General features: G+C 40.3%; 1 protein-coding gene across 3 annotated transcripts in view; it reads right to left on the bottom strand.

Moving 5' to 3' along the window:
* Positions 1-1,584: 1,584 nt before the first annotated feature.
* The window catches only part of ERCC6L2 (ERCC excision repair 6 like 2), a 150,070-nt gene continuing 140,811 nt past the window's right edge, over positions 1,585-10,843 (bottom strand). Inside the window, exon 19 of one of the 3 annotated variants that reach the window (XM_027550232.1) lies at positions 1,585-3,976. In XM_027550232.1, coding sequence (XP_027406033.1) covers positions 3,004-3,976 — 973 coding nt within the window. In that variant the 3' untranslated portion in view covers positions 1,585-3,003. The remainder of the gene's footprint in view (positions 3,977-10,843) is intronic. The other 2 variants (XM_027550233.1, XM_027550234.1) reach the window with 2 other exon arrangements.

The following is a 10,843-nucleotide window of genomic DNA, read 5'->3' as shown; positions in this document are numbered from 1 at the left end:
ATCAGTAAATGTCAAAATTTGGGGGAACTGACATATGGTTAGCAACTTTTACATCAAGTAAAGACAATGAAATAGGTGAAAAACTATATCATTTTGTAAGATTATTTTGTATCATAAAGGAAGAATAACTTCAGAATCTTAAAACTGCATAATCAATGTTAAAAACAACTATATACTTCCCTTGGCTTTCTCATATTCTATGGATTGATGAAAAGTTTATTACCAACTCATCTCTGCAAACTAAGGTTCCGTCACCTTGTACACATAGGGGCAGCTTCACTGCTTGTAGAGGACGTTAATTTACCCAACTAAGTGGTTTCAGGGCTTGAAGGGACCTCTGAGGAATTCAAGTGCAAAGATTCCACAGTATCTTGCCTCAGTTTCCAATAATGACAACTGTGTGTTGAGTGCTAGCAGCCAGAAACTGTCATTGCTTTCAAGAGAAGTAAAAAAATACAGATTGTGGCAAATAGAATCATGGAAACTTGAAGTTGGAAGGTTTTTTTAGCAATGATCTTATTCCTTTTCAAACTAATACTCCGTGGAGCCACAGTAGTGCTCCTTGAATCAAAGGACCTCCATTTTAATTGTTATAATTGATGTTATAATGTTTAATTGTTATGATTGTCTTCTACTTACAGTGGACTTCAATTGCTTAAAAAAAAATGCTTGACCACCACTGATTCAGTCCATCTCTAATTTAAAGAGGCTGAAAGAAGCCCTGGGATTTGCCTGTGGTCACCTACTTAGTTGGCAGAACTTGGTAGCACACCACCAGTGGAGTAGGAAGGAAGGACTGTTGTTATATTGTCTGTTCCCATACTCATCAATGGTTGAACCAAATTTTCTCACTGCTCCATGGCAAGGAGAGTCAACCTTTACAGTTACCCTTCTGGAATGTTCTGACTGGCTCCTTTCCACACTGAACCTCATCCTCTGCTTGGCATACCGTTCCTACATGATAATTATGACAAAACATTTCACTGACAACTGTTGGAAACTCATTGCTTAACTCCAAGTCTGTATTTTTACTCCCATTTTGACCACGATTGATAAAAATCTCGTTTAATAGCATTTCACTATATTTGAAGAGTACAGAGCTAATATTTGTATGAACATCATTTTATGTTTCTAAGGTCAAGTCTATAAAAAAATTAAAAAATACCTGATTTTATGAAAAATATATTTTTATTAAAATGACTGATATATATACTCTACTGTCTGATATATAAGCTGAGTTGAAGAGGTAGCTATTTTCTTTCTGAGGTCCTGGTAGAGCTGATCCCACATCAGTCTACCAATATTTATATATTAAGTCTACCACAGACTGCACAGCACATTCATTTTGCAGCAAGCTCTTGGTGGTGAAATGTAGCATCTATTAAGTCTGGATATAATTCTACTGCAAGTAGCAAAAAAGAAAAAAGAAAAAAACCCAACTAAGTCTATATAACCTAAAACTGAATTTTTAAACTGTGGTTACCAATCATTAGCGATCATGAAATCAATTTAGTGGGTTATGAAAACATTAAAAAAACATACATATACAAGACCAAAATTACAACAGAAGAGAAAATATCAAAGTATGTTGCATGCCTTAAGGGTAAATATTTCATAAACATTTTATTTCACTCATATATATATATAACACATATGTACTGGGTCACGAAGTAAAATATATTTCATAGCTCTCAACACTGCCCTAGAGAGTCAGGCCATTCAATGGCCATTCGGTCCCCTGAGAAAAGGTTTTTCTTTTTTTCTTTTTGTCATTTCTGAGCAGTAGCTTGACACTACAATGGCTGGGTACTCCGAAGGGCCTCTCCCCCCAGTACAGGAACAATTCAGTGTTCTCTGAGCACCACCATTTCCTGGCTCACTGCTATTTCCTGGACACTTCCTCCCATCATAGCCCTGCAAGTTCAACTGATGGAAAGTTGCCACAGAGCATCTGTGCGTGGGTCAGCAGAAGGCTCGGATCCGCTCCTATGTGCCAGGGGCTTTACAGACATGACTCTTCATAGATATGGTTTCCTTTGTTTTACTGGTAGCAGTGCCTCACCTGTACATCTAGTGCTCACAGCACAGTACACACAGGGGCTGAGTGAATGTTTCCAAACAAGTGAATTCAACAACAAGCATATTTCATTGGTTATAAAACATGTTAAATTCAACAAAATGTAAAAGTTTTAAATAAAATCAAATGTTTACTCATTTATTCATACCAAAGAGAAATACAAAAGTACTATACCAAGTTTTATATACTTGCATAAAAGTTGAGGCACTGGTGTTCTGTGGCTAATGATAATAATTATATTACTTTAGCATCATACATCATATATTGACAGTAAAGTTATACAACATTAACTCTTTGCTTTTGAGCAGTTATGAGCTTACTATTTTAATATACATCATGTATTTAGTACTCATTATTACTTTTGTATAAATAATTTCATAATGGTAGCACATGATACTGAGGGAAAAGGAAAACAATAATCTTCCAAATGCTAGTAAGAAAGAAACTCATTAATGTACACTTGATATTTTGGGGGGGTAAGCATAATTTGGTTCTATGACTTAATGGAATCTAGGAGAATGAAACAAAGTGTTTTTAAACTGGAAGATACTCATGTTTACTAATTTCAAGCCCTTCATCTTTCATTATGAGGAAATGGCTGCACACTAGCCTAAATGACTTATCTAAGGTCACATAATTATAATGAGAGATGCCCCAGGTTTCCTAGTAACAAATCTAGGATCTTTTCCATTTCATAATAGAGGTTTATATTATAATACTATCATATATATTTTTTAAAGATCAAATCAGCTATCAAGGAAAACTAACACATGGTTAACATTTGAGACTTAAAAAAAAATCCAGAGCGAGGGTTTATTAAAAATATATATTGACAACTTTGTAACATAATTAGTGTGGAATACAGAGTTCTAAACATTGATAGCAGAAATTCATTGGTTGTAGTAATTCGTCTATATGTTAATGTATCACTCTTGTGTATTAGCTGTGCTTTCATCTGTATCACTTGAGTTAAATTTTTTCCACAAAAATTTCTCATTTGATTTCCAAAGAGAAGCTTCAAGATCCTCCTTCCTTTTGGAAGATGCAGCAAAAGGCACTTTTTCACAGAGAGTCTCTATTACTGCCAAGTCGGTGAGTTTACTAAGACTGTCGTCATTTTGGTCATTCAAGATGTCCCAGAAATCTTTTGGTCTCTGTTTCGCTTTTTCTATGGACCCAGAAAGAACCTTCTTTGGCAGCTGTGTGGGACTATTCTCATGACTTTTAAAGAGGTCATCAAGAATAGAGGTGTCACCAAGTAAGCCTACCACAGAAGTGTCTTCTAACACTGGATTTTCTATTGTTTTGTTTTCCACTTGGAAGATGGGTCCATTTCTTGAAATACCCAAACTGGTGAGATCCTGTTGGCCTTTCCCGGCATTTTCCAATTTTCCCAATTCATCTGCTCCAGACTTACTGTTCAGGGAACAGGATGCTGCAGTACCTTCGGATGCTTGGCTGCGTTCCCCACCGTCAGTCTCTTGGGTACAGCTTATAGGTAATTTCTTAGTTTCTACATCATTGGAAAGCACCTTTTTTTTACAGGAACTGTGATTTTGAAACTTAATTGATTTTTTTTTACATATGCTGGGGCTGAAAATTGGAGAAATTTTTTTGGTAGAATTTTTAAATGACAAAGTTTCAGAATCTGATGGCTGCTCTTTCATAAGAGATTGTCTTTTTTCAGACTTATTCTCGACTCTCTCTCCTTTCTCAGAGGCAGACTTAGTGCATTCTGAGGGAGAATCCACAAAAAATTCTCTTACCTCTGGATACTGAGAAGTATAAAAGTCTCTTAGCATTTTCTGTCGTTCTTCTGATGTGGCGTTAGTTACACGTTTAGCAAATTCCTTTACAGAAGACAACTTAAAATAAGAAGCCATTTCTTCAAATTGTTTTCTGAAGATTTAATGAACAAATCCAATGGTTATTTTTACTATATTTTATTTGTAAAGAACTTGTCATCAGTGTTATGCTATGTAGCAACAAAGCTATGTAAATGTATTCATTAGCATATATTATCTTAATATCACAATGAACATACATTTTGTACTTAAGAGAATGTGAACTCTTCCCTTACACTACTGAAAAAAAGTATTTTAGTTCATGAAATTACCAACTTTTTAAGTTATTCTGACTTTTATTATCAGGTATTTCTTGGGAATTGTATGATCCCAGCATGCTGCTCTTCCAATCAGACAATTTATGACTTACAGCAGAATTATAATTTATATAATGTTTGAAAATCTATATTGCACACAAGATACATGAAATAAAATTGTCAAAGAGGGTATCAATAAATAGAAAAGAGAAAATGCTCAAAAATTAATAGTTTTTAAGAATTTTTCTCTTCTATATCCTTTTTTCTCTTTCTTCCACAAATACAATATAGAAATTTCACATGCCTGTTTGATGAGCCTAAAGGGAAGTTCTAGGAGACCGGGGTTTGATCCCTGGGTTGGGAAGTTCCTCTGGAGAAGGGAATGGCAATCCACTCCAGTATTCTTGCCTGGAGAATCCCATAGACAGAGAAGCCTGGCGGGCCACAGTCCATGGGGTCACAAGAGTCGGACACGACTGAGCGAATAACATACACACACACACACGCACACACACACAAAGGGAAGTTCTAAACTGATAAGTCTAGATTCTTTCTGTTTTGATCTGATGGATCTGCCCTTCAGTATAGGTAACTAATGTCAGATGGTATCTGAAGAAATGAGTTTCAGAGTTAGCGTCAGATATTAATAAAAGCCGTTGAAGAACTGTGTCTTCTGAAACCCTAATAAAGATGGAAGTGGAAAGCTTGTTTAGGAACCCTGGGCACTAGACTCTGCTCCTTTCCCCAGGTAAGGGTTCTATAGACTGAACTGCGCCACCCACCTCAAATCCATATTTTGAAGCCCTAAACCCCAATGTGACTGTATTTGGAGATGGGGGCCTTTAGGAGGTAATTAAGGTTAAAAGAGGTCATAAAGTCACCAGAAGACTTCTCTGGTGGTCCACTGGTAAAGAATCGGCTGCCAATGCAGGAGTCACAGGTTCAATCCCTGGTCTGGGAAGATTCCACATGCCGTGGAGCAACTAGACCTGTGTGCCATAACTACTGAGGCTGTGCTCCAGAGCCTGTGCTCCGCCACAAGAGATGCCCCTGCGAGGAGAAGCCTGTGCTCCGCCACAAGAGACGCTTCCGCGAGGAGAAGCCTGTGCTCCGCCACAAGAGACGCTTCCGCGAGGAGAAGCCTGTGCTCCGCCACAAGAGACGCTTCCGCGAGAAGCCTGTGCTCCGCCACAAGAGACACCCCCGCGAGGAGAAGCCCATGCACGGCAACTAGAGAGAGCCTGCACGCAGCAACAAAGACTCAGTGTGGCCAAAAATTAATAAATAAATGAAATTTTAGGGGGAAAAAAGTCACCAGTGAGCTCTCTCTGCCATAGGAGGACACAGTGAGAAGGTGGCCATCTGTAAGCCAGGAAGAAAGCTCTTACCAGGAATCCAATCAGCTGGCACCCTGATCTCGGGACTCGCAGGCTTCAGTACTGTGAGAAACATATTTCTGTCTTTTAAGCTGCAGCCTGTGGTATTCCGCCCAGGCAGACTAAGAAGGTTTTCCTTTGCTGATGCTGAGTTTAGGCCATGAATCAGGAAAGCTCACTGTTTATAAATGTTTTTATAAACAAAAGCTACAGATGCTGCTGCAGCAAATGATTAAAAGTCCCCAAATTGAAGACTTACATCTATTTTTATATAATATTTCCTTAAAACTTCAATTTATTGACTGAAAAAATATTTATAGAACTCTCTTATCTGCAAGGCACTGTAAGAGAAACTATACAACAGTCAACAAATCCCAGTTCCCTGTCTTCAAGGAGTTTATAGTCTGGTTGGCAGAGACAGATACATGAAGATCAAACCAGAAGGGAGGGATAAATCCTATGATGAAGGTAAATATGATACCCTGTGGCACCCACAAAAGGGGTGTCTAAGCCAGTGACTGGTAGTGGGCTGGATAGCAGGGACGGCTTTGCTGCTGTCACCTCAAGCCAGTCAGGTAAAGATGAGCCAAGAAGCCTCCTGCAGAGAGAGGGAATGTGCACAGGCCCAGTTCCAAGAAGACGTGGTGGACAGAGGGGCAGGAGGAACTGCCAAGGAAGAGGATGAAAATCATGAGGGGTCTGTATGCCAATTTCAGAAGTTTGAATTTCATTCTGTACACAACAGAGAATCCTGAGGGTAAAAAAAAGTGATTTTTTTAAATGTACATAAACAGGAGCTTTACTTAAAGCCACTCTTATTTTTGCCACTGAGACCAGGGTGTATAAAGTTTGTGTTTCCTTTGATTTTAGCGGCAATCCATACCATATACTCAGGACTTTCTTCTGTAGTTTCAGATGAGCACGCTGGCTTCTAGTCCTCACCACACTGGTCCTGTTACTTGTTTCCAAATCCAGGCACTAGCTATGCCTGATCAACAGTCACTCTCATTGCCAAGAGAATATTTACAATAACACAAAAACAAATTTCCAAATTTCTGTCCTGGGTATGGCCAATGTCCCTGTTGTAAAGCATCAAGTATGTTCTTAAGAGGTTCCAGTCTCAACCTCACAGGAAGTAATGACGTATCATTATTTTGTTTATTAATCACTTCTGAATCCATTTTCATGGCCTTTCTAAGAAATATTTGTGCTGTGAAGATTAAGTTATTGGCAAAGTTACAGGCTAATGTCTTTTGCTTATCCGAGACTTGGTGGTGTATCAGCAGTTGCCAAAGTATGTTCCCCTTTGCTGTGCTGACCTCACCTGTGACCCCATGCTTCTGTCAGCTCTGGGAGGAGACGTGCTTCTGACCTTATTCTGTCTGAGTGTTACACCAGGATACCGGGCTGTGTGATTACCCTTTACAGGATGAGTTATGATTACAGTTCATTTTATTTTCGCTTTCTAAACTTGCTTTCATAATTCTCGGTCTTTAAAAGAGTTTTCTTTAAATATTTAATGACTGCAAGGTACAACCAGGGGATACAAGCTAGCCACTTTGTGATGAAAATTTTGTAGACACTCATAAGCCACGTAGGGAAAGGGGTGTAGGTGGGGGAAGAAATCCAAGTTGGGTATCTTTGTCTTTCAGCAAGTAGATGAAGAGTAAGTAGCTGTGGAAAAATTCAATTCCTCTCCCTTGTTCTTGAGGAACTGAAGGAGAAGGGGTGGAAACACAGCTAAAAACCATGCTGTTTCTGCCTGAACTTTCTGAAGTGAAAGTAGGACTGAAACTTCATTCAGATGATCCACGGGACTGCATCATGGTATAAATTCTTGACTCACATAGAGTAGGATGGTTAACAGAAAAGAGGTGCTAGCAGTTCGGGCACTGATCCCTAGCTCAGATGTTGGCATTCTAATATTAGACGCCTTTCACCTTTTTATTTAGCATGAGACATTTATCCTGAGGTTAAGATAGAGAAAAAAAAAAAACAGGTAAAAAATAATCATTGTTAATTCTTTCTTCCTTCCTTCCTTCCTTTCTTTTAATTTTTTGGCCATGTTGCGAGGCATACAGGATCTTAGTTCCCCCACCAGGGTTTGAACCCAGGCCTTCTGCAGTGCAAGTGTGGAGTCTTAACCACTAGACTATCAGGGCAGTCCCAATACTTTTATTTTTATATACAGTGCCAAAGGGGATAAGATGCTTTTGCTTCTCAAAGACTGGTAAAAATGTATATAGTTGGCCTTCTAACTAAACAATTGCCCATACAAAACTGCCCCAACTTTACTCCAAATCACTGCTGTAAATATGTCTGTGAGGAGCTGCAATGCTGCAGCAGTGTGGGATGTTCAGCTTTCTGGGCAATGGTGGGTAGCTCAGGGGTGTGATCCAATCTGCCACACCAGGACCTGAGGAGCTAAGGGGCCAGTTGCCTGGGAGTTGCCAAAACCCTGAGGGAAGCATCTGGAACATACAGAGCAACCAGCACTTTCCTATTGTCTGTAGAAGCCATCAGGACCAACTGGAGCTTGCCTCCTCTCCCTGCTTACCCCAGTCCCTACGCCACAGTTACCCTGACCACTGGCTTCTCATCCTCCTCCTGGCCTCTACAGCCTTGATCTAATCCAATCCCTCATCCTTCCAGACCATTCCTTGGTGCCCCTGGAATCAGGCTATGATCTACCATCTCTCCTGTGTCTTCTACCCAAGGAGTCCCTCTGTCTGCTCCTGATACTGCCTCCTCCTATGCAGCTTTCACAAGTCAAAATTCTTATACCTCCCATCCTTAAGCCTCAGAGTTCAAGCTTCCCACTGCTGTTTCCATATTATTTTTTCTTAAAAACTCCTCCCAATCTTTAAGGTTCATGCTATCCAGCTTAACCATTCTCACTCCCACCCCATCTTATTAACTGACTTCCTAGTTGCTCCCTGCTGGAGACTGACACTCAAGATCCTGGATTAACGTTGCTTCCTTTCCCATCTCCTGCCATCATTCTTGGTAACATCAGTATCCGTGTGGATGTCCCACCCAACTCCTGGCCCATTAGTTTCTTTACCTCACTTCCAAAGACTCAATTTCATGTCAGGTCCGTATTGCCAAGATCATACCACTAATGTCATTACCATTAACTGCACAACTTCCAAATTCCTGAATTCAATCATATGCTCCAGTTCAACTACTCAATTATCCCCATGACAACTATGTTGGATTGTACTTTTCATCTCATCAAGTCCTCCAATTTGCTGACTCTTCTGCTTTCTTCACTATCATCAACATCCCTTTGTTGAGTTTAGGTTCAATTTTATAATCACTTCTTTGCAAACATCCTTCATCTTCCTTTCTTTCTTCTCCTTCTCCTTGTAAAACTCAGCTGTTTCCCTATTCTGTGTCTGCAATGAGCAACTGAAACTTGAATGAAGTCTCTACAACTGCACAGATGGTTTTACTGTAATGACTCTCAAAGAGGGACTTAACATTACTCAGGAATTCTAGCCCCATAAACTTGCTTTACTACTTTATAAATTACTTCTTTCATAATTTCTTTTTCCTCCAATTTTTCTCCCTCAATACTGATGCTTTAATTCTCAATTAATTAAGGAAATACCGATTGTATCTGTGCCTTTCTTTACGCCTTTCTCTTGTTCAGTTGCTCAGTCATACCCGACTCTTTGCAGCTCCATGGACTGCAGCACGCCAGTTTTTCCTGTCCTTCACCATGTCCCGGAGCTTGCTCAAACTCGTGTCCATTGAGTTGGTGATGCCATCCAATCATCTCATCCTCTGTCGTCCCCTTCTCCTCCTGCCTTCAATCTTTTCCAGCATCCGGGTCTTATTTTCCAATGAGTTGGCTCTCTGAATCAGGTGACCAAAGTACTGAAGCTTTAGCTTCAGCATCAGTCCTTCCAATGAATATTCAGGGTTGGTTTCTTTTAGGATTGACTGGTTGGATCTCCTTTCAGTCCCAGGGACTCTCAGGAGTCTTCTCCAACACCACAGTTCAAAAGCATCAATTCTTCAGCACCCACCCTTCTTTATGGTCCAACTCTCACATCCATACGTGACTACTAGAAAAACCATAGCTTTGACTCTACCGACTTAGTCATAACACCATCTCCATTGTAATGTCTCTGCTTTTTACTATGCTGTTTAGGTTGTCCCTTTCTCTTAGTGCTTCTCAAAGGCTAGACCTTCACCTGTGGTCTGGATCCCACCTTCTTCTGCCTTCAGGACTTCACTCTTTCTGTTGTCACCTTCCTGGCATAATCTCTTTTCCCCCTATTGGTCTTTTTCCTTGATACACAAACAGGTTCTCGTGGGTTGGCAATCTTACAGAAAAACCTGAATGAACTTTTTGGCCAACCCAATATTATCTTCTCAACTTAAAAACAAACTACCCTTGATCCCACAGTGCCCTTCAGCTACTGCCAGTTTCCCCATCCAGATTTAAGGAGGAGTCCCAGGGGCTTGCCCTTTCACTGCCTGCCCACCTCACCTTGGCATGTGCCTACTTAGAGTGCTCATGTGAAGGCGACCAGAGTCCTTTAGCTCCAGGGGCTTTCCCCCTTCTGCTTCTGGTCCTCAGCAGTAGTCAATAAAGTCAGTGTTCCCTCCTTTCTGAAGCCTTCACTTCTCTTGGACTTCAGGGTCTCACACAGGGCCTCCTACCCAGCAGGAGTACGTAGTCACCTTCCAGGCTCAGTCCTGGGGCTTCTCCTCTCCTCTCTGTGTTCTGTTCCTAGGCTGCTCACACAGTCTATGGCTGTAAAGACCATTTGTAATCTATTTCTAATCTCTATGCTGATAACTTCCAAATTTAGATCTCCAGTCCCAAAATCTCAGGGTAGCATTATCCACTGCCTATGTGACATTTCCCCACATCCTCAAATTTAATATGAGTGAAAGAGAACTCTTGATTTTTTTTTCACTCCAACCTTTTGTCTCTCCTAGTTTTCCCTATTCAGTGAGTCCAATCTGTTGTTTAAGGCAGAAAATTGGGAGTAAACTTGTCTTCTCTCTTTCCCAACAACCAGTTCAACACCGAACTGAATTTATCCAATTGGCTCTGTCTCCCCGGCAACTACTCTACTCTAGCAAACCACCACCACCTAGTTCCTTATGGTTTCCCCTAGTCTGCTCTGCCCTCTTCCAGGCAGAAGCTGGAAAAACCTTTTAGAAACATTAATACATCAAATCATGTCATGCTTCAGCAATTTCTACTGTGGTTGGAACAAAATCCAAATTCTTTTCTACAGTCTACAAGGCTTTGCATGCTCCAGCCTC

Source organism: Bos indicus x Bos taurus, chromosome 8 (genome assembly GCF_003369695.1).
Source record: "Bos indicus x Bos taurus breed Angus x Brahman F1 hybrid chromosome 8, Bos_hybrid_MaternalHap_v2.0, whole genome shotgun sequence".
NCBI lineage: Eukaryota > Metazoa > Chordata > Mammalia > Artiodactyla > Bovidae > Bos > Bos indicus x Bos taurus.
Note: the sequence above shows the minus strand (reverse complement) of the source record. Positions and strands in the feature narration are given on the sequence as shown.